The sequence below is a fragment of the Nerophis ophidion genome, linkage group LG08, assembly GCF_033978795.1.
Source record: "Nerophis ophidion isolate RoL-2023_Sa linkage group LG08, RoL_Noph_v1.0, whole genome shotgun sequence".
NCBI lineage: Eukaryota > Metazoa > Chordata > Actinopteri > Syngnathiformes > Syngnathidae > Nerophis > Nerophis ophidion.
Window position 1 is genome coordinate 21156384 of NC_084618.1, and position 25000 is coordinate 21181383.

General features: G+C 42.1%; 1 protein-coding gene across 1 annotated transcript in view; it reads right to left on the reverse strand.

Annotated features, from left to right (window-relative positions):
- Positions 1–22498, reverse strand: part of lamc3 (laminin, gamma 3) — a 297472-nt gene extending 274974 nt beyond the window's left edge. The window contains 3 exon segments of the mRNA XM_061907982.1: positions 6487–7151; positions 21255–21354; positions 22370–22498. Coding sequence (XP_061763966.1) covers positions 6487–6877 — 391 coding nt within the window. The 5' untranslated portion in view covers positions 6878–7151; positions 21255–21354; positions 22370–22498.
- Positions 22499–25000: the final 2502 nt, after the last annotated feature.

Consider the following 25000-nt stretch of genomic DNA (forward strand, 5'->3'; position numbering starts at 1 on the left):
TAAAGCACCAGAAATGATATGTGGGCGTGGCCACCTCTGTTGCTCACTGCTCCCCTCACCTCCCAGGGGGTGAACAAGGGGGATGGGTCGAATGCAGAGGACAAATTTCACCACACCTAGTGTATGTGGGACAATCATTGGTACTTTAACTTTAAGTTTATCTCAAACATGCATAAAGTTAAAATAATGCTGCATCGCATATTTTAACATTTTTCATAACACAATATCCAAAAAAGGACATTTTTCATCTTTTTTTTCCCATAAATGATAGAGTTTTCAATTAAAAGGTAAACATTTTTTAATTTATTTAAGGGTACAATCAAACATCCGATGTGTAATACGTACAGTAATTACAGTATAAATACTTTCTAGGCCTCAACATAAGACAAGACTGGCACATTCAACTTAATGGCAAAGACTACTTCTTGAATACAGACTATACAATCCCTGGGCAATTATTTTGATTCAGGGGGTGGGGACAAATTTTGAGAAAAAAATGCAACTGGGAGCCAGTATATCTTATTTTTAGGAACACTAACACAAAACCTCACAATAATGTCTGATTAAAAGCTGCCTTGAAAAACAAAATGTAATTTATTTTCTTACTGAATGAGACACCCAGAATGTACATGTAAATAAAGAATGTTGTATTTACAATATTAACTATGAAGGATAAAACACTGAATATTGACAACAAATAAACGTCACACCCCCTCTCAATCGACATTTTATAGTTTCGTGAAATGCGGCAAAAAAGCAACAAAAACAGTAAAATATGAACACTAAGGTTAAAAAAAAAATCCAACTACAATCTGATACATCACTTTGTTGTAAAAACTTCCTTCCGCCTCTGTCCCTGTGACCCACATTTTTTTTTACTGAATGACACCCAGAATATACAAAAATGTACATGAAAACAAAGAATGCGGGTTTTACAAAATAACTATGCAGGATAAAACTCTGAATATTGACAACATATGAACGTCAGCCCCCCTCTCCGTCGAAATATTTTATAATCAAGCGAAATGTAACAAAAATGCAACAAACAGCAAAATATGAACGCGAAAACCCCCCACTAACAATTTGATACATCCGATATATCACTAAGCTTTAGAACTTTGTTGGAAAAATCTCTGCCTCTGTCCCTGACACCCGCATTTTTTTTACTGAATGACACCCAGAATGTACAAAAATGTACATGAAAACAAAGAATGCGGGTTTTACAAAAATATCTATGCAGGATAAAACTCTGAATATTGACAACATATGAATATCACCCCCCCTCTCCATTGAAATATTTTATAATCAAGTGAAATGCAACAAAAATGCAACAAACAGCAAAATATGAACACGAAAACCCCCCACTAACAATTTGATACATCCGATATATCACTAAGCTTTAGAACTTTGTTGGAAAAATCTCTGCCTCTGTCCCTGACACCCGCATTTTTTTACTGAATGACACTCAGAATGTACAAAAATGTACATGAAAACAAAGAATGCGGGTTTTACAAAAATATCTATGCAGGATAAAACTCTGAATATTGACAACATATGAATATCACCCCCCCTCTCCATCGAAATATTTTATAATCAAGCGAAATGCAACAAAAATGCAACAAACAGAGAAATATGAACGTGAAAACCCCCCACTAACAATTTGATACATCCGATATATCACTAAGCTTTAGAACTTTGTTGGAAAAATCTCTGCCTCTGTCGCTGACACCCGCATTTTTTTACTGAATGACACCCAGAATGTACAAAAGTGTACATGAAAATGTGGAATTTACAATATTAACTATGAAGGATAAAACACTGAATATTGACAACATATGAATATCACCCCCCCTCTCCATCGAAATATTTTATAATCAAGCGAAATGCAACAAAAATGCAACAAACAGCAAAATATGAACGCGAAAACCCCCCACTAACAATCTGATACATCACTGAGATTTAGAACTTTGTTGTAAAAATCTATTTCAGCCTCTGTCCCTGACACCCGCATTTTCTTACTGAATGACACCCAAAATATACAAAATTGTACATGAAAATAAAGAATGCAGGAATTACAATATTAACTATGAAGGATAAAACACTGAATATTGACAACAAATGAACATCACCCCCCCTCTCCATCGAAATATTTCATAATCAAGCGAAATGCAACAAATAGCAAATTATGTACGCGAAGGATAAAAAAAAATCCCACTTCAATCAGTTGTATCTGATATATCACTTTTTGTAAAAAAATCCTTTCACTTCTGTCCCTGACACCTGCATTTTTTTTTACTGGATGAGACACCCAGGATGTACATGAAAATAAAGAAAGTGGGCTTTACAATATTAATTATGAAGGATAAAACTCTGAATATTGACAACATATGAACGTCACCCCCCCTCTCCATCGAAATATTTTATAATCAAGCGAAATGCAACAAAAATGCAACAAACAGCAAAATATGAACGCGAAAACCCCCCACTAACAATCTGATTCATCACTGAGATTTAGAACTTTGTTGTAAAAATATATTTCAGCCTCTGTCGCTGACACCCGGATTTCCTTACTGAATGACACCCAAAATATACAAAATTATACATGAAAATAAAGAATGCAGGAATTACAATATTAACTATGAAGGATAAAACACTGAATATTGACAACAAATGAACATCACCCCCTCTCTCCATCGAAATATTTCATAATCAAGCTAAATGCAACAACCAGCAAATTATGTACGCGAAGGGTAAAAAAAAAATCCCACTTCAATCTGTTATATCTAATACATCACTTTTTGTAAAAAAATCCTTTCACTTCTGTCCCTGACACCTGCATTTTTTTTTACTGGATGAGACACCCAGGATGTACATGAAAATAAAGAAAGTGGGCTTTACAATATTAACTATGAAGGATAAAACACCGAATATTGACAACATATTTACGTCACCCCCCCTCTCCATCGAAATATTTTATAATCAAGCGAAATGCAACAAAAATGCAACAAACAGCAAAATATGAACACGAAAACCCCCCACTAACAATCTGATATATCACTGAGATTTAGAACACTGTTGTAAAAATCTATTTCAGCCTGTCCCTGACACCCGCATTTCCTTACTGAATGACACCCAAAATATACAAAATTGTACATGAAAATAAAGAATGCAGGAATTACAATTTTAACTATGAAGGATAAAACAGTGAATATTGACAACATATGAACGTCACCCCCCCTCTCCATCGAAATATTTCATAATCAAGCTAAATGCAACAACCAGCAAATTATGTACGCGAAGGGTAAAAAAAAATCCCACTTCAATCTGTTATATCTGATATATCACTTTTTGTTAAAAATTCCTTTCACTTCTGTCCCTGACACCTGCATTTTTTTTTACTGGATGAGACACCCAGGATGTACATGAAAATAAAGAAAGTGGGCTTTACAATATTAACTATGAAGGATAAAACACTGAATATTGACAACATATGAAGATCACACCCCCCTTCCATCCACATATTGTACAATCATGTGAAATGCAACAAACAGCAAAATATGAACGCGAAAACCCCCCACTAACAATCTGATATATCACTAAGCTTCAGAATTTTGTTGGAAAAATCTCATTCTACCTCTGTCCCCTGAAACCCGCATTTTTTTACTCAATGACACTAAAAATGTCCAAAAGTGTACATGAAAATAAAGAATGTGGAATTTACAATATCAACTATGAAGGATAAAACACTGAATATTGACAACATATGAATGTCACCCCCCCTCTCCATCGAAATATTTTATAATCAAGTGAAATGCAACAAACAGCAAAATATGAACGCGAAAACCCCCCACTAACAATCTGATATATCACTGAGATTTAGAACTTTGTTGTAAAAATCTATTTCAGCCTCTGTCCCTGACACCCGCATTTCCTTACTGAATGACACCCAAAATATACACAATTGTACATGAAAATAAAGAATGCAGGAATTACAATATTAACTATGAAGGATAAAACACTGAATATTGACAACAAATGAACATCACCCCCCCTCTCCATCGAAATATTTCATAATCAAGCTAAATGCAACAAACAGCAAATTATGTACGCGAAGGGTAAAAAAAATCCCACTTCAATCTCTTATATCGGATATATCACTTTTTGTAAAAAATTCCTTTCACTTCTGTTCCTGACACCTGCATTTTTTTTTTAACTTAATGAGACACCCAGGATGTACATGAAAATAAAGAAAGTGGGCTTTACAATATTAACTATGAAGGATAAAACACTGAATATTGACAACATATGAACATCACACCCCCCTTCCATCCACATATTTTACAATCAAGTGAAATGCAACAAACAGCAAAATATGAACGCGAAAACCCCCCACTAACAATCTGATACATCACTAAGCTTCAGAATTTTGTTGGAAAAATCTCATTCTACCTCTGTCCCCTGAAACCCGCATTTTTTTACTCAATGACACAAAAAATGTCCAAAAGTGTACATGAAAATAAAGAATGTGGAATTTACAATATTAACTATGAAGGATAAAACACTGAATATTGACAACATGTGAATGTCACCCCCCCCCCCCCTTTCCATCGAAATATTTTATAATAAAGCGAAATGCAACAAAAATGCAACAAACACAGCAAAATATGTAGAGGAAGGGAAAAAAAACGCAACTTACAATCTAACATCTGATATGTCACTTTTTGTAAAAATTTCCCTCTGCTTCTGTCCCTGACACCCGCATTTTCTTACTGAATGAGACACCCAGAATGTACAAAAGTGTACATGAAAATAAAGAACGCGGGTTTTACAATTTTATCTATGATGGATAAAACACTGAATATTGACAACATATGAATGTCACCCCCCCTTTCCAGACAAATTTTACAATCGACCGAAACGCACCAAAAATGCAACAAACAGCAAAAAATGAACGGAAAAAATATGAAATAAACCCACCTACAATCCGACATATCTGAGATATCACTAAACTTCAGCTATCCGTGTCGAAATACACAGTAGCACTCAGTCATAGGTTATCAGTCTGATAACCTACGAATAAACCCCACGCTTCTACAGGTACTAAAAATTCCGGAAACTTAACGTTCTTGAACTTTTGGTGTAAAAAAAAGACCAATTGTTGACTGTACAGTCAAAAGTATCATGATATCTAGAGTTTAAATCAGGATTAAATTAAACTGATATCAGAATTTTTGAGGTTGACAGTTTCACGGAATAGGTTGCCAAAAAGCAAAAGATCAAAATCGGGTTGCGTTACCCAGGCAAAGTTTGAAGTGGACGGAATTCGGATACTGGACTGCGAAGTGTCATGAGATCAACAGGCGTCCTCAGTAATACGGACGCTGTATCGATCCGTAGTGGTGAAGAAGGAGCTGAGCCGGAAGGCAAAGCTCTCAATTTACCGGTCGATCTACATTCTCATTCTTACCTGTGGTCACGAGCTTTGGGTTTTGTCCGAAAGGACAAGATGACAGGTACAAGCGGCCAAAATTTGTTTCCTCCGCCGGGTGGCTGGGTTCTCCCTAAGAGATAGGGTGAGAAACTATCCCATCTGGGGGGAGATCAAAGTCAAGCCGCTGATCCTCCACATGGAGAGGAGCCAGATGAGATGGTTCAGGCATCTGGTCAGGATGCCTCCATAGGGAGGTGTTTAGGGCTCGTCCAAACAGTAGGAGCCCACGGGTAAGACTCAGGACACGCTGGGAAGACTATGTCTCCCGGCTGGCCTGGGAACGCCTCGGCATCCCCCGGGAAGAGCTGGACCAAGTGGCTGGGGAGAGGAAAAGTCTGTGCTTTCCTGCTTAGGCTGCTGCCCCCGCGAGCCGACTTTGGATAAGCGGAAGAAGATAGATGGATGGACTCCGAAGTGCATGGACTGGTTCTGCCACTAAGTCACATTTGGAGTCAGACTGCCATCTGGAGCTGATTGACAGATGAGGGATCCGACACTCGTGCATTGATTACCTTAGCCTGTGGAAGACCGTTGTGACTCTGTTGTCATTCGAGGATATCTTTGATCATTTATGGGCAATATTTTATTGTCACGGTAATAGAAATACGGGAAAAGTGCGTCCCCTGACAGCCGAATACATAAAGTGTACTTTTGTCTCTAAATAGCAGACAATTTTTCAAGGAACATTGGACAACCCCAGTTTATTTACATGGTATCAGTTTAGAAATATACAGTAGCACTCATTCATAGGTTATCAGTCTATGAATAAACCCCATCCTTCTACGGGAACCGAAAGTTCCAGGAACTTAAAGTTTCTGAACTTTTGGAGTACAAAGGCCAACTGTTGACTGTACAGTCAAAAGATATCATGATAGTTACAGTTTAAAACCGGAATAAACTAAACTGATCTCAGAATTTTGGAGGTTGTACGCTTTCACGGAACAGGTTGCCAAAAAACAAAACATTGAAACAAGGTTGTGTTGCGGTTCTCTTACCCAGGCGAAGTGTGAGGTTGACGGAGTTCGGATACTGGACCGGGAAGTGCATGGACTGGCTCTGCCACCAGGTCGACTCGTCGTTCCGGTGGAAGTCCGTCAGCAAGGGGGCGCCGTGGCTCAGGTTGGGGTCCGACGAGTCGCAGGTGTGGCACGAACGGTCGGACGCCGTCTGCATGCAGTACTCCTCGGGCGGCGAGCCGCACACGTTGGACGCCTCCACGCTGCGATTGAAGGCCACGTTCTCAAACTTGGGCATGCATCGGCCGGGGGCGCCCTCCGCGTCGTAGCAGGAGTCCATGGAGGCCCCGACCAGAGGGTGGAGCAGTGCCAGGAGATGAAACCAGACGGCGGGATGCGCAAACATTTCTACACAAGGCTTCAATCGCATGGAGGGCAACTTTCCGCATCTACACTTCACACAAACTTTCACGCTTACTTTGATGCCGAGATGAAAATAGACAAAAACCGCCCTGGAGCCAAATCATACCAGCCGTGCAGAAAGAAGCCTCTCCAAGTCCTCAGTCCTCAACATGTGGAGGCCGATGCAGGGAACGCCTCTCATCAGGGCCAGCCCGAGACAGGGAGGGGAGGGTCCGGGGTCGGATGGGGAGGGTGTCTCATCAGTGGGGGGTGCCGCGTTAGACCGTGGTCATTCCCTCCATCTGCTGGTGAAGGAGGAGAAGAAGAAGAAGAAGAAGAACCACATCAAAGCCTTCATGAGGAATACTCGAGGATCATTCGAGATCAGAAGAAGAAACTCTTTGAAAACTGTCAACACAAACATTCCATCAGGCTTGAAGGAAAACTTGACATGAATCACAATACATCGACAAATATGTTCATGGAACTCAAATGTACCGTTCCATAAACACACTGTTTGTATTTATAAACAGACTGCCAATTGGGTATGGGTAGCTTTCACTTTAAAACCAATATCATACTAAAAGCTGGAAATTGATATCGGTATTTACTGTACCAGTTTTTGGTGCACGTGTTTTTGTTCATGTACTGATGAATTTAATATTTACATTTGTCCTGGGCTTGACGTTAAAGTGCATCCGGCAGTGGAGGTTCCTCTAAGGGGTCTTGGGGCACTAGGAGGTTAACCCCTTTGCTACTTTTACCCCAGGTGGAATCTTGGCAAAGACCTAGGACCTGACTGCCCCCGAGCCAGGGATACTGTGAAGACCTCAACGGCGGAAGAAGGCTGCGGCAGAAAAGTGTCCCCCCCAGTCGGCTTCTTTGAGGGGAGCCGGATCTTTCAAATAGTCGTTCGAAAGACTCGCGTTATATTAGAATTAAGTTTTCAAACATCTATCAAACCATTTTCTACCACTTGTCCCTTTTGGGGTCGCTGGCGCCTATCCCAGCTGCATTCGGGCGGTATGTGGGGTACACCCTGGACAAGTCGCCACCGCAGTTTTTAAAAATCAAGGAAACAATCACTAATAACAATTATTTATACCAGTGATTCTGAAACTGTGAGTGCATCCGGCAGTGGAGGCTCCTCTATGGGATCTTGGGGCACTAGGAGGTTAACCCCTATACGACTGTTACCCCAGGTGGAACCTTGGCAAAGGCCTAGAACCTGACTGCCCCCGAGCCAGGGATACTGTGAAGACCTCAATGGCGGAAGAAGGCTGCGGCAGAAAATGGTCCCCCCCAGTCGTCTTGGATTCCATGCCGCTGGACCCTGACCCGATTCTGTCTAGGATCATGTGGTGACTGTCTCCCCACGTTAAACAAAGTCACGCACAGGCATCCTCCTTAAAGGGATACACCCCTACCAGGAGGATCGTCATACCCGTTCGAGTGACCGCCGGTTCCTTTGAAGGGAGCCGGATCTTTCAAAGAGTCATTTGAAAGACTTGCATGATATTAAAATTAAGTTTTCAAACATCCATCAAACCATCCATTTTCTACCACTTGTCCCTTTTGCGGTCGCTGGAGCCTATCCCAGCTGTATTCGGGCGGTAGGTGGGGTACACTCTGGACAAGTCGCCACCTCAGTTTTTTTTAAAATCAAGGAAACAATCAGTAATAACAGTTATTTGTAGCAGTGATTCTGAAACTGTGAGTGAATCCGGCAGTGGAGGCTCCTCGATGGGGCTTCGGGGCAACAAGGAAGTTAATCCCTTTACTATTTTTACCCCAGGTGGAACCTTGGCAAAGACCTAGAACCCGGCTGCCCCCGAGCCAGGGATACTCTGAAGACCTCAACGGCGGGAGAAGGCTGCGGCAGAAAAGGGTCCACCCCCAGTCGTCTTGGACTTCATGCCGCTGTACCCTGACCCACTTCTGTCTAGGATCATGTGGTGACTGTCCATGCACCAGTCTCCCCACGTTAAACTCACGGACAGGCATCCTCCATAAAAGGGATACACCCCTACCAGGAGGATCGTCATACCCGTTCGAGTGACCGCCGGCTTCTTTGAAGGCAGCCGGATCTTTCAAAGAGTCGTTCGAAAGACTTGCATGATATTAGAATTAAGTTTTCATACATCCATCAAACCATCCATTTTCTACACCTTGTCCCTTTTGGGGTTGCTGGAGCCTATCCCAGCTGCATTCGGGCAGTAGGTGGGGTACACCCTGGACGAGTCGCCACCTCAGTTTTTTAAAAATCAAGAAAACAATCACTAATAACAGTTATTTATACCAGTGATTCTGAAACTGTGAGTGCATCCGGCAGTGGAGGCTCCTCGATGGGGTTTTGGGGCAACAAGGAAGTTAATCCCTTTACTACTTTTACACCAGGTGGAACCTTGGCAAAGACCTAGAACCTGACTGCCCCCGAGGCAGGGATACGGTGAAGACCTCAACGACAGAAGAAGGCTGCAGCAGAAATAATAATAATAATGCCCAACTCCTGACAACTCCACACCATAATTCCTCCGCTGACCCCCCTCTGTCAATTTACGTGGCCTACCCCTTCGTGGCTGAGTTGTTGTTGATCCCAAACTCTTCAATTTTCTTATAATAAAGCCAGCAGTTGATTTTGAAACGCCGAAGCTCTGCTCAGGAGCTTGTTTCTTGAACAGGTGGCGGCATTTGGAAGTTTCCTCAATAAAATCAAGCTGTTTGGGTCTCAGACTAACATACATTTTTTATTGTCCTTTCTTTCCATTTTTCAAAAGAACATTCCAAGACGGTGAGTCATTCCGAAAGCTCAACGAGAACTTGTCGAGATAAATAATGCCCAACTCCTGAAAAACAACCCCACACCATAATTCCTCCGAAGACCCCTCGCTTCGTGGCTGAGTTGCTGTTGTTCACAAACTCTTCAAGTTTCTTATAATAAAGCCGGCATTTGATTTTGAAATGCTGAAGCTCTGCTCAGGAGCTTGTTTCTTGAAATGATGGCGGCGTTTGGAAATTTCTTCAAAAGTCAAGCTTTTTTTCCTCTCAGTCAAATATTGTACATTTTTTTATTGTCCTTTCTTTCTGTTTTTCTAAAGAATATTCCAAGACGGTGAGTCATTTCGAAGGTTCCACGAGAGCTCGCAGAGATCAATAAAGCCCAACTCCTGACAGACAACCCCACACCATAATTCCTCCGCTGACCCCCCTCTGTCAGTTTACGTGGGCTACCACTAAGTGGCTGAGTTGCTGTTGTTTCCAAATTCAAGTTTCTTATTATAAAGTCGACTTTTGAAACACCAAAGCTCTGCTCAGGAGTTTGTTTCTTGAATTTCTAGTGGCGTTCTGAAGTTTCCTTAATAAAGTCAATCTGTTTTTCTTCCAGTCAAATGTCGACATTTTTTATTGTCCTTTCTTTCAATTTTTCTAAAGAATATTCCAAGACGGGGAGTCATTCCGAAGGCTCCACGAGAGCTCGCAGAGATCAATAATGCCCAACTCCTGACAAACAACCCCACACCATAATTCCTCCGCTGACCCCCCTCTGTCAGTTTACATAGCCTACCATGTCGTGGCTGAGTTGCTGTTGTTCCCAAACTTTTCAACTTTCTTATAATAAAGCCGGCATTTGATTTTGAAATGCTGAAGCTCTGCTCAGGAGCTTGTTTCTTGAAATGATGGCGGCGTTTGGAAATTTCCTCAAAAGTCAAGCTTTTTTTCTCTCAGTCAAATATTGTACATTTTTTTATTGTCCTTTCTTTCTGTTTTTCTAAAGAATATTCCAAGACTGTGAGTCATTCCGAAGGCTCCGCGAGAGCTCGCAGAGATCAATAAAGCCCCTCCTGACAAACAACCCCACACCATAATTCCTCCGCTGACCCCCCTCTGTCAGTTTACATAGCCTACCATGTCGTGGCTGAGTTGCTGTTGTTCCCAAACTTTTCAACTTTCTTATAATAAAGCCGGCATTTGATTTTGAAATGCTGAAGCTCTGCTCAGGAGCTTGTTTCTTGAAATGATGGCGGCGTTTGGAAATTTCCTCAAAAGTCAAGCTTTTTTTCTCTCAGTCAAATATTGTACATTTTTTTATTGTCCTTTCTTTCTGTTTTTCTAAAGAATATTCCAAGACTGTGAGTCATTCCGAAGGCTCCGCGAGAGCTCGCAGAGATCAATAAAGCCCCTCCTGACAAACAACCCCACACCATAATTCCTCCGTTGACCCCCCTCTGTCAGTTTATGTGGGCTACCACTAAGTGGCTGAGTTGCTGTTGTTCCCAAATTCAAGTTTCTTATTATAAAGTTGACTTTTGAGCTATGTTGTCCGGGGGCATAAAGCCCCCTGGTAGGGTCTCCCAAGGCAAACAGGTTCTAGGTGAGGGATCAGACAAAGAGCAGCTCGAAGACCTATATGAAGAAGAAACATCATGGACCCAGATTTCCCTCGCCCGGACGCGGGTCACCGGGGCCCCCCTCTGGAGCCAGGCCCGGAGGTGGGGCACGATGGCGAGCGCCTGGTGGCCGGGCCTGTTCCCATGGGGCCCGGCCGGGCACAGCCCGAAGAGGCAACGTGGGTCACCCCTCCAATGGGCTCACCACCCATAGCAGGGGCCATAGAGGTCGGGTGCATTGTGAGCTGGGCGACAGCCGAAGGCAGGGCACTTGGCGGTCCGATCCTCGGCTACAGAAGCTAGCTCTTGGGACGTGGAACGTCACGTCACTGGGGGGGAAAGAGCCTGAGCTAGTGCGCGAAGTCGAGAAATTCCGGCTGGATATAGTCGGACTCACTTCGACGCACAGCAAGGGCTCTGGAACCACTTCTCTCGAGAGGGATTGGACCCTCTTCCACTCTGGCGTTGCCGGCAGTGAGAGGCGACGGGCTGGGGTGGCAATTCTTGTTTCCCCCCGGCTCAAAGCCTGTACGTTGGAGTTCAACCCGGTGGACGAAAGGGTAGCCTCCCTCCGCCTTCGGGTGGGGGGACGGGTCCTGACTGTTGTTTGTGCTTATGCACCAAACAGCAGTTCAGAGTACCCACCCTTTTTGGGTACACTCGAGGGAGTACTGGAAAGTGCTCCCCCGGGTGATTCCCTTGTCCTACTGGGAGACTTCAACGCTCACGTTGGCAATGACAGTGAAACCTGGAGAGGCGTGATTGGGAAGAATGGCCGCCCGGATCTGAACCCGAGTGGTGTTTTGTTATTGGACTTTTGTGCTCGTCACAGTTTGTCCATAACAAACACCGTGTTCAAACATAAGGGTGTCCATATGTGCACTTGGCACCAGGACACCCTAGGCCGCAGTTCCATGATCGACTTTGTAGTTGTGTCATCGGATTTGCGGCCTCATGTTATGGACACTCGGGTGAAGAGAGGGGCGGAGCTTTCTACCGATCACCACCTGGTGGTGAGTTGGCTGCGATGGTGGGGGAGGATGCCGGACAGACCTGGGAGGCCCAAACGCATTGTGAGGGTCTGCTGGGAACGTCTGGCAGAGTCTCCTGTCAGACAAAGTTTCAATTCCCACCTCCGGAAGAACTTTGAACATGTCACGAGGGAGGTGCTGGACATTGAGTCTGAGTGGACCATGTTCCGCACCTCTATTGTCGAGGCGGCAGATCGGAGCTGTGGCCGCAAGGTAGTTGGTGCCTGTCGGGGCGGCAATCCTAAAACCCCCTGGTGGACACCAGCGGTGAGGGATGCCGTCAAGCTGAAGAAGGAGTCCTATCGGGTCCTTTTGACTCATAGGACTCCGGAGGCAGTGGACAGGTACCGACAGGCCAAGCGGTGTGCAGCTTCAGCGGTCGCGGAGGCAAAAACTCGGACATGGGAAGAGTTCGGGGAAGCTATGGAAAACGACTTCCGGACGGCTTCGAAGCGATTCTGGACCACCGTCCGCCGCCTCAGGAAGGGGAAGCAGTGCACTATCAACACCGTGTATGGTGCGGATGGTGTTCTGCTGACCTCGACTGCGGATGTTGTGGACAGGTGGAAGGAATACTTCGAAGACCTCCTCAATCCCACCAACACGTCTTCCTATGAGGAAGCAGTGCCTGGGGAATCTGTGGTGGACTCTCCTATTTCTGGGGCTGAGGTCGCTGAGGTAGTTAAAAAGCTCCTCGGTGGCAAGGCCCCAGGGGTGGACGAGATCCGCCCGGAGTTCCTTAAGGCTCTGGATGCTGTGGGGCTGTCTTGGTTGACAAGACTTTGCAGCATCGCGTGGACATCAGGGGCGGTAACTCTGGATTGGCAGACCGGGGTGGTGGTTCCTCTCTTCAAAAAGGGGGACCGGAGGGTGTGTTCCAACTATCGTGGGATCACACTCCTCAGCCTTCCCGGTAAGGTTTATTCAGGTGTACTGGAGAGGAGGCTACGTCGGATAGTCGAACCTCGGATTCAGGAGGAACAGTGTGGTTTTCGTCCTGGTCGTGGAACTGTGGACCAGCTCTATACTCTCGGCAGGGTTCTTGAGGGTGCATGGGAGTTTGCCCAACCAGTCTACATGTGCTTTGTGGACTTGGAGAAGGCATTCGACCGTGTCCCTCGGGAAGTCCTGTGGGGAGTGCTCAGAGAGTATGGGGTATCGGACTGTCTTATTGTGGCGGTCCGTTCCCTGTACGATCAGTGCCAGAGCTTGGTCCGCATTGCCGGCAGTAAGTCGAACACATTTCCAGTGAGGGTTGGACTCCGCCAAGGCTGTCCTTTGTCACCGATTCTGTTCATAACTTTTATGGACAGAATTTCTAGGCGCAGTCAAGGCGTTGAGGGGTTCCGGTTTGGTAACCGCAGGATTAGGTCTCTGCTTTTTGCAGATGATGTGGTCCTGATGGCTTCATCTGACCGGGGTCTTCAGCTCTCGCTGGATCGGTTCGCAGCCGAGTGTGAAGCGACCGGAATGAGAATCAGCACCTCCAAGTCCGAGTCCATGGTTCTCGCCCGGAAAAGGGTGGAGTGCCATCTCCGGGTTGGGGAGGAGACCCTGCCCCAAGTGGAGGAGTTCAAGTACCTAGGAGTCTTGTTCACGAGTGAGGGAAGAGTGGATCGTGAGATCAACAGGCGGATCGGTGCGGCGTCTTCAGTAATGCGGACGTTGTACCGGTCCGTTGTGGTGAAGAAGGAGCTGAGCCGGAAGGCAAAGCTCTCAATTTACCGGTCGATCTACGTTCCCATCCTCACCTATGGTCATGAGCTTTGGGTCATGACCGAAAGGATAAGATCACGGGTACAAGCGGCCGAAATGAGTTTCCTCCGCCGTGTGGCGGGGCTCTCCCTTAGAGATAGGGTGAGAAGCTCTGCCATCCGGGAGGAACTCAAAGTAAAGCCGCTGCTCCTTCACATCGAGAGGAGCCAGATGAGGTGGTTCGGGCATCTGGTCAGGATGCCACCCGAACGCCTCCCTAGGGAGGTGTTTAGGGCACGTCCAACCGGTAGGAGGCCACGGGGAAGACCCAGGACACGTTGGGAAGACTATGTCTCCCGGCTGGCCTGGGAACGCCTCGGGATCCCCCGGGAAGAGCTAGACGAAGTGGCTGGGGAGAGGGAAGTCTGGGTAACCCTGCTTAGGCTGTTGCCCCCGCGACCCGACCTCGGATAAGCGGAAGATGATGGATGATGGATGGATGGATGACTTTTGAAACGCCAAAGCTCTGCTCACGAGCTTGTTTCTTGAAATTCTAGTGGCGTTATGAAGTTTCCTTAATAAAGTCAATCTGTTTTTCTTCCAGTCAAATGTCTTACATTTTTTATTGTTCTTTCTTTCAATTTTTCTAAAGAATATTCCAAGACGGTGAGTCATTCCGAAGGCTCCACGAGAGCTCGCAGAGATCAATAATGCCCAACTCCTGACAAACAACCCCACACCATAATTCCTCCGCTGACCCCCCTCTGTCAGTTTACATAGCCTACCATGTCGTGGCTGAGTTGCTGTTGTTCCCAAACTTTTCAACTTTCTTACAATAAACCCCTGCAATTAATTTCTGAAACGCCAAAGCTCTGCTCAGGAGCTCGTTTCATGAAATGGTGGCGGCGTTTGGAAGTTTCCTCACTAAAGTCAAGCTCTTTGGCTCTCTTTATTGTCCTTCCGTTTCGTTTTTCAAAAGCATACTCCAAGACGGTGAGTCATTCCGACGGCTCTACGAGAGCTCGCAGAGATCAATAATGTGTTGGATTGTGTGCCGTTGAGTCCATGAGCAAGATGAAGAGAGGATAATAAAAGAAAATCAGGCTATTGCCTTAAGAAAACAAAGACAGGGAGGTTGGACGGATGCGTTGGGACGGTGTACGTTTATGATCTATGGGGGGTTTACAGCAAAGTTATGCACGTATCTCCGTGTGATGGCTGTGATTTATTGAGGCTGTCTGCTCTCCGGCAGCCGCTTTGTAAAAGAGGGCACATCGCTTAGCTCCAATTTCTTTTGCTGAACTTAAGACGTCCTTTTTTCCGAGCTTGTGTTGTATAGAAATTGTATTTAATGATAATGTTACGCCGTCTCGATACGAACGCGGAAAAATAACATTTTTCTACTAAACTGGCACTAAAAACATCTACGAAGGTTTTTCTTTGTGTGTGTGTGTGTCTTCATCATAGGGCGGGGTCAGCAACTCTAGTGTTTCCCTGGAAACACTAGAGTTAGAAAAAGATGGAGAAAAAAATATATATTTTTTGTTTTAATATATTTTCAGTGGGAGAAAAAACATGACACAAGCCTTCCTACTTGTTAAAAATCCCACTGTTTGTGTTATACAAAACCCCGTTTCCATATGAGTTGGGAAATTGTGTTCGCTGTAAATATAAACAGTATAAATACAATTATTTGCAAATCCTTTTCAACCCATATTCAATTGAATGCACTACAAAGACAAGATATTTGATGTTCAAACTCATAAACCCTATTTGTTTTTGCAAATAATAATTAACTTAGAATTCCATGGCTGCAACACATGCCAAAGTAGTTGGGAAAGGGCATGTTCACCACTGTGTTACATCACCTTTTCTTTTAACAACACTCTATAAACGTTTGGGAACTGAGGAAACTAATTGTTGAAGCTTTGAAAGTAAAATTCTTTCCCATTCTTGTTTTATGTAGAGCTTCAGTCGTTCAACAGTCCGGGGTCTCCGCTGTCATATTTTACGCGTCATAATGCGCCACATATTTTCGATGGGAGACAGGTCTGGACTGCAGAAAGTACCCGCACTCTTTCTTTACGAAGCCACGCTGTTGTAACACGTGCTGAATGTGGCTTGGCATTGTCTTGCTGAAATAAGCAGGGGCGCCCATGAAAAAGATGGCGCTTAAATGGCAGCATATGTTGTTTCCAAAACCTGTATGTACCTTTCAGCATTAATGGTGCCTTCCCAGATTTGTAAGTTACCCAGGCCTTGGGCACTAATGCACCCCCATACCATCACAGATGGTGGGTTTATAACTTTGCGTCGATAACAATCTGGATGGTTCTCTTCCCCTTTGGTTCGGATTACACGATGTTGAATATTTCCAAAAACAATTTGAAATGTGGACTTGTCAGACCACAGAACACTTTTTCACTTTGCATCAGTCCATATTAGATGATCTTGGGCCCAGAGAAGCCGGCGGCGTTTCTGGATGTTGTTGATAAATGGCTTTCGCTTTGCGTAGTAGAGCTTTAACTTGACTTACAGATGTAGTGACGAACTGTATTTAGTGCCAGTGGTTTTCTGAAGTGTTCCTGAGCCCATGCGGTGATATCCTTTAGAGATTGATGTCGGTTTTTGATACAGTGCCTTCTGAGGGGTCAAAAGTCACGGTCATTCAATGTTGGTTTCCAGTGTCTCTGAACCTTTTGATGATATTATGGACCGTAGATGTTGAAATCCCTAAATTTCTTGCAATTGCACTTTGAGAAACGTTGTTCTTAAACTGTTTGACTATTTGCTCACGCAGTTGTGGACAAAGGGGTGTACCTCGCCCCATCCTTTCTTGTGAAAGAATGAGCATTTTCTTGGAAGCTGTTTTTATACCCAATCATGGCACCCACCTGTTCCCAATTAGTCTGCACAATTGTGGGATGTTCCAAATAAGTGTTTGATGAGCATTCCTCAACTTTATCAGAATTTGTTGCCTCCTTTCCCAACTTCTTTGTCACGTGTTGCAACTGAATATGGGTTGAAAATGATTTGCAAATCATTGTATTACATTTATATTTACATCTAACAATTTCCCAACTCATATGGTAACGGGGTTTGTACATGCTTCACTGATGAGAGTATTTGGCAAGCGTCGTTTTGTCCTACTAATCTCAGCCATCCTTGAACTCATCGCGGTTCGTTTACATGCACAACGTTCTCAGATGCTGCCACAGAAAGACGCGTTTTATGCCACTCCCTTCTCTGTGTCACTTTGTCCACCAAACACACATTGCCTCGAAGACAGCGACATGTGAGTGGATGGCCCAGGTGGGCCTTGTTATCTAATCACCCGTCGCCCTTATTAGCAGCAGCCGGAACCTAATTGTTAGAAATCCCATTGTTTGTGTTACACATGCTTCACTGATGAGAGTATTTGGCCAGCGCCGTGTTTTCCTACTAATCTCAGCGATCCTTGAACTCATTGTACTTCGTTTACATGCACAACGTTCTCCGATGCTGCCACAGAAAGACGTGTTTTATGAAAAAAGGTGAGCTTCGATGACTTTATTGATTAGCTGCAGTGCTTATCAAGCATATTTGGTCAGTGCAATTGATGCTAACATGCTATTTAGGCTCGCTGAATGTACATATTGAATAATTATGCCTCGTTTTTAGGTATATTTGAGCTATTTTAATTTCCTTTACTTATATTCTCTGTATTTAATTCATATTTTCATGTCTGATGACATTATCTGTATGTAATATTGGCTGCATTTGTGATACTTATGTGTGCCATGTTGTTCCAGACCACAGCAAACATTACCCAGTTTCCCAAATTTGTAATGAATCCATTAGAAGAAGACAGCGAAGACAGTGACATGTGAGTGGATGGCCCAGGTGGGCCTTGTTATCTAATCACCCGTCGCCCTTATTAGCAGCAGCCGGGACCTAATTGTTAGAAATTCCATTGTTTGTGTTACACATGCTGCACTGATTAGAGTATTTGACAAGCGCCGTTTTTTCCTACTAATCTCAGCGATCCTTGAATTCATCGTAGTTCGTTTACATGCACAACGTTCTCCGATGCTGCCACAGAAAGGTGAGCTTCGATGACTTTATTGATTAGCTGCAGTGCTTATCATGCATATTTGGTCAGTGCAATCGATGCCAACATGCTATTTAGGCTCGCTGAACGTACATATTGAATAATTATGCCTCGTTTTTAGGTATATTTGAACTAATTTAATGTCCTTTACTTATATTCTCTGTATTTAATTTATATTTTCATGTCTGATGACACATTATCTGTATGTAATATTGGCTGCATTTCTGATACTTATCTGTGTGCCATGTTGTTCCAGACCACAGCAAACGTTACCCAGTTTACCACATTTGTAATAAATCCATTAGAAGAAGACAGCCTGCTGTTTCCTTAAACTTGGACACATTTACTATTTTTTTTTTTGCCATTTTGAGTCAGTAATTTCCAGAAGTTCTCTCATCCTCTGAGAAGTCTCCATTTTGCTAATGATTTCCAATGTTGCAAAAATTTGTAGAATAAAGACTCAAATACAACATTTCTGTCTACGGAGATTTGCGTCTATCTTTGATAGTAGGCTAACAGATGTTTACATCATGAGTTACTACCTTCATTAAAACACTTATATAAGGCTTTTTGCAGCGCCAGACAGAATTGTTTTTGTATTTTTAGGGTTGCCGACACCCGCCATAGGGCTTGGGAGAGTGACGTGAAAAAACATTGTATTGTGAGTCTTCCTGGACTCTGAATTGCTTATTTACATGGCTGAATGCAAGACTCAGTGCTTAGGTTTTGGTCATAACTTGTTTGTCGCCGGGAGCTAACTTGGCTAACGCTATCAGCCTACTAAATGCTACGTGTGTAAGTGACTAAAACTTGCCAGTCTGAAAATGCAGTGAACCCACCCACATGTAACAGGTGATGACGTAAAAGTTTACGTTTCTTACCTTCTGGTACCTGCTTATCTGTCTTTGGGATCTGCATAAATCCTTAAAATTTGTGCACGTCCGACTTTGTAGTCCGTGGCAACACCGTAGTCGATATGCTTCTGTTTCTCTATCTTCTTGTTATGGGACATTCATCCTCCACTGTTCCCATTTCTAATGTAAAATAGTGTAAAGTTCTTACTTATATCCGTCAGTAAACTTGCCATGAAAGTGCTAAAACATACCGGTGTAGTGAGTTTCAATTATCCACCCGAGGAACTTTAGTTACTAGAGAGTTCCGGTCGGACGGTTTTTCGCGGTTGTTTCCGAATGAGGAGATGCTGCACCGTTATTGATTAGGGGCGGTATAGCTCGGTTGGTTAAGTGGCCGTGCCAGCAACTTGAGGGTTGCAGGTTCAATCCCCGCTTCTGCCATCCTTGGGCAAGACACTTTACCCACCTGCTCCCAGTGCCACCCACACTGGTTTAAAAATGTAACTTAAATATTGGATTTCACTATGTAAAGCGCTTTGAGTCACTAGAGAAAAGCGCTATATAAATATAATTCACATTACTTTACTGATTGAAGTAAAGTAAAACCGTTAGCTCAATCTTTTGACACTTTTTCCCACTTCGGTCCTTGCACGCTACACCGCTACGACAAAGATTACAACAAACCATCCCACCCGAACTCTCTAATAACTAAAGTTCCTCGGGTAAATAATGTCAACTCACCACACCGGTATGTTTTAGAGCTTTCATGGTGAGTTTACTGACAGATATAAGTAGGAACTTTACGCTACTTTATATCAGAAATGGCAACAGCGGAAGATGGATGTCTAATAAGAAGATGGAGAAAAAGAAGGGGTATCCAAACTTTTTCCACTGAGGGCCGCACACTGAAAAATCTAAGCAAGCAGGGGCCATTTTCATATTTTTTATTTTAAAAACCAATACATGTATAAAAAATATACATTTTGGCCTCCACTCAGTTATGATCCCGGGGACCCCAAAGGGTTTTGGTCATAAAATATATAAAAAATGTGTCATTATTCAATATTATTATTTATTATTATTTAAGTTTTAAATCCATAGATCAACATTAGGGAAAATATGCCATATTTTAACCCAATAACTTTTTTAGGTGGAATATTTGAGATTATATAATAACTGGAGCCTTAATTTTGGATTTTGATTCATTATTATTTTTTGAGCAATGACACTTAAAAACAAATCATAATAAAAAAATTGTGTGTCCAAAAGTGTCCTACTAAGTGTTAAAAAATAAATTATGCATTTTTTTTTTACTGTTTACTTTTAGCACAATAATCTCGAGATCAACTTTAGATACATCCGTCAATTTTAAGTTTTATTGTTGTTTGTTTTGTTAGGTCCTACTTTAAAAAAAAAAAAAACGCTTAAGTTTTTTGTATGGCAAAACAAAATATGCAACATTTTCCCCTTAAAAATATTTCAAAGTGGAGTATTTAAGATGACGTAATCGGAGCCTTCAATAGGTAAATTATTCAAAATGACATTGATTTCGATTCATTATTATTTTATAAAGAAAGAAACAGCCTGTGTTATAGGAGTAAGCATTGCAACAATTTATTTGCTCTTTTATACCACTTTTTATAGTTTTAATTATTTTCAATTGTATTCTTAAAATGTGCCGTGGGGCTGGTAAAAAATAACCCCCGGGCCGTACTTCGGACACCCCTGGACTACACTGTCGGCACGGACTACAAAGTCAGATGCGCGCACATTTTCAGGATTCATGCAGATCCTAGATATACATCAGCAGGTACCAGAAGGTAAGAAAAGTTGCTTTTGCATAATGCGAAACAAGACGCCTTATATATCCATCCATCCATTTACTACCGCTTATTCCCTTTTGGGGTCGCGGGGGGCGCTGGCGCCTATCTCAGCTCACACCATAATAATGCGCCGACAATCCGTCAAGCGATGCGGCTTCATAAGTTTACCAAAGTTGTACTAAAATATTTTGATCGATTTTTGAGCGCCGCGTGTAATGTTCTATATGTTCGATGGCACATATAAAATGTGGGTGTTTACTTGAGTCACATTGCCATCAATATTGCAGTCTACATATATCTCTTATGTTTGACTGCCATCTACTGGTCACACCTATTAAGTTACACTCTTCTACTCCAAAAAGGGACACACGGACAACTCATGATTTCCAATTGAGTAACTTTTTTATTCTCCAACTCGAACCATTGTGGTCTAGTGGTTAGAGTGTCCGCCCCGAGGTCGGTAGGTCGTCAGTTCAAACCCCGGCCCAGTTATACCAAATATTATAAAAAATGGGAGCCATTACCTCTCGGCTTGGCACCCTGGGTTTGAATTGGGGGTTAAATCACACAAAAAAAAAAAAAGCGGGCGTGGCCACCGCTGCTGCTCACTGCTCCCCTCACCTCCTAGGGGGTGATCAAGGATAAAGGGTCAAATGCAGAAAATAATGTCGCCACACCTTAACTCTAATTACACGTTTTTTTCAAAAAATTTTATTAAAAATACTTTTAAACCTCTGAATAATGTTTTAAACGTTCTGCTTTTAAACAATCACATTTCTTGCCAAAATGAATATAGGCATTTTAAATTATTTTATTATTATATATTATATTTGTATATTATATTAATTATTTCTGCGATGAGGTGGCAACTTGTCCAGGGTGTGCGCCGCCTTCCGCCCGATTGTAGATTGGATAGGCACCAGCGCTCCCCACGGCCCCAAAGGGAATAAGCGGTAGAAATGGATGGATGGATGGACATTTTAAATTAAATGCATGTGAATGAACTAGCGAATTAGTTAAATGGTAACTTAATTAAATAATTAACTTAAATCAAATGAATGAAACAAGTGGGTTAAATGAACTGAAGTAATTGCATTCAACAATTAGAGTATCCATCCATCCATTTTCTACCGCTTGTCCCTTTCGGGGTCGCTGAAGCCTATCTCAGCTGCATTCGGGCAGAAGGCGAGGGTACACCCTCGACAAGTCGCCACCTCATCGCAGACAAGTAGAGTAATTAAAAGGGAATAAAGAAACTTGAAAAATGTCTACGAGCTTTTAAAACGTCTTTTCTCAAAGTCTTTTAAAACTTTCAATTCAAGCTTAACTTTTAGCAAGAGTTAAACAAACCTGAATGCATCCTTTTTGAACTTTGCATTAATATTTTGTACTTTCAAGAAACATTAAACCCCAGCTTTGACTTTAAAACCTTTTAACTTTAAGTGTTTTAACTTAAGCTTAACCCAGCTTTTAACTGGTCAATCCCAGTATCCAATCAACGCTCAAAGTGGAATGCAACTTGAACCCAACAGTTCAAAGAAACAAATTAAAGATAGTTGAGTGTGCAGATTAAGAAGCTTAAGTTAAGCATACTTAAGTAAGCATTTCAAACGTCATCAAATGAAGCGTATTCACCGACCTTGTTTGGAGAATCTTGTTAGTAGATCTTGCTGTTCTTCCTTGCATGCAACTTGTTGGTGATCCAGTCTGACTGAACCTCCGTTCCTTTCCAGGTGCCTTCAATCGGTCATTTAGCGGCCATTTTCACTCGGCATTCTGGGAATTGTAGTTCTCAATGGTTTTGAACATGTACTTCATGGAAACTACTTAAATAGTTTTGGCACAATTCCACCCACACAATCGGACACAAACATAATAATAATGAAATAATCCATCCATCCATCCATTTTCTACAGCTTATTCCTTTTGGGGCGGAAGACGGTGTACACTCTGGACAAGTCGCCATGATAAAATTATAATGTTTTATTTTTAAAAACACTTTAAATTGAACAAACAAGTGCTACAGTACATTTAAGAAACAACAACGCTAGAACGACAAATAGCTGCCCCTGACAAGTAAAATAAATAGTAAAAAAAAATAAAATAAAACAGCCTAATAACTAGAACTAGCACACATATATCTAAAAAAAAGTATTTTTTAAAAAAGAAAGGCTTTTAAGCCTTTTTAAAAAAAAAAGCAATCCAATCCACTTTATTTATATAGCACATTTAAACAAAGTGCTGCACAACAATATTAAAAACAGTATTCAAATATTATCCCGAGCTCCACCAATGACTGAATAAAAACAACCCCCCCAAAAAATTAAAATACATATAAAACCAATACAAAAACAATATCAAATAAATATGATTAAAAACCATTTTAAAGGGTAAAACCAATTAAAACAGTAAATAGAAATCTACATTTTAAAACCAGAAAATAAAAAAGGGTCTTAAGACAAGACTTAAAACAGCAGTTCGAATATGGAGGGGGAACACTGCAAAAACTAAAATCTAAGTAAGATTAAATATCTCAAATAAGAATGATATTTGCTTATTTTCTGTCTGATAAATTAATTCATCTCACTAAGCACATTTTATTTGAGTGTTTTACTTGTTTTCAGGGTTTTGGTCCTAAATTATCTCAGTAAAATATTACAGCTTGTTTTATTTCTTTTATGACCTATATTGAGTAAAAAATGCTTGAAACTAGAATATCAACTGATGCAAAGCTGTGTCATTAACGCTCACAATTTTTTAAAAGTAATAATTTTTTAGTGTCAAGATTTACTGGATTTAAGAACATGTTTCAACATATCGAGCAAAAAGGTCTCTTTTTTTCCACCAAGAAAAGTGCACTTATTTTAAGGTATTTTGGGGTTCATTAATTTTAGCTAATTTCACTTGTTTCGGAAAGTCTTGACAAGCCAAATGTTCTTGTTCTATTGGCAGATAATTTTGCTTAGTTCAAATAAAACACCCCTCATTTTTGTAATTTCTTTTCTTGTTTTTGAACACTGACTTTTTGCAGTGCAGAGTCTTCAAAATCCTTCACAGTCTGTGGTGCCCACAGGTGGTCAGGGAGAGCGTTGCACAGACTGGGAGCGGTGGAACGGTTATGAGTGAAACATAACCAAAAACATAATGAAAACCAAACAGTTTGTCAAAAAATATTTTTTTTTTTGCACCTGTCAAGCAAATATACATATTCTTGAAAACATATTGTGACTTTCCTTTAGTGCAGAAAGTTGTAGTGTTTTCTTGGACAGCAAAACAATGTTTGTTGTGCTGAAGTAAATTCTGCATTTGGACTGCTTACCAAGCACCCTCCCCCCCCCCCCGAGGGTACAACTATTGCCTTAGTGCTCCGGTGCACACTATTCTTCTATGCGATTCAGACCACCGACTCCTTAGATGAGGCTCTGTTTGTCGGAATCACTCTGCTGACTTTATCTCGGCTTCTCCTTTTTTTATCGCCGCGACAACAGTAGACCCATATCTTTTATCTCGGCTTTTTTAAACGCAATCAGTGCAGTACCCCGACATATCCAGCGGATGGCAGTATTGTGAAAGAAGCCTGTTTCTTTTTCCCCTTTTGAGATGTGGGTTGTCAAACTCAAATTGCAGCTATGGATGATTTTAGTAAACAAATCAATCAACTAGTTTGTTTGATTGATCGAGTAATAGTAAATAAACACACCTTATAGTACAAAACCCAACAAACTGACAGTGGTTTTCTGAAGTGCCCATGTGGTGATATCCTCTACACACTGATGTCGGTTTTTGTTGCAGTACCGATTGATGGATTTAAGGTCACAGGCATTCAATGTTTGTCTTCGGCCTTGCCGCTTACGTGCAGTGATGTCTCCCGACTCTCTGAAACTTTTGATGATATAACGGACCGTAGATGTTGAAATCCTAAAATTCCTTGCAATAGCTGGTTGAAAAATCTTGTTCTTAAACAAGTGTCTCACACATTTGTTCACAAAGTGGTGATCATGGCACCCACCTGTTCCCAACTGGCCTGTTCACCTGTGGGATGTTCCAAATAAGTGTTTGATGAGCATTACTCAACTTTCTCAGTCTTTTTTGCCAATTGTGCCAGCTTTTTTGAAACATGTTGCAGACATGATGTTATTTTGATTTCCCATGTTTTTGCCTGAAAGGTGAAAAATGAGAAGGTGGTGTTGAGAGGAAAACACTTTTGGAATTGTGCCGTTATTTGTTACAATAAGATTGGTAATTAAAGTTAAAAATAGTGTCAGATGTT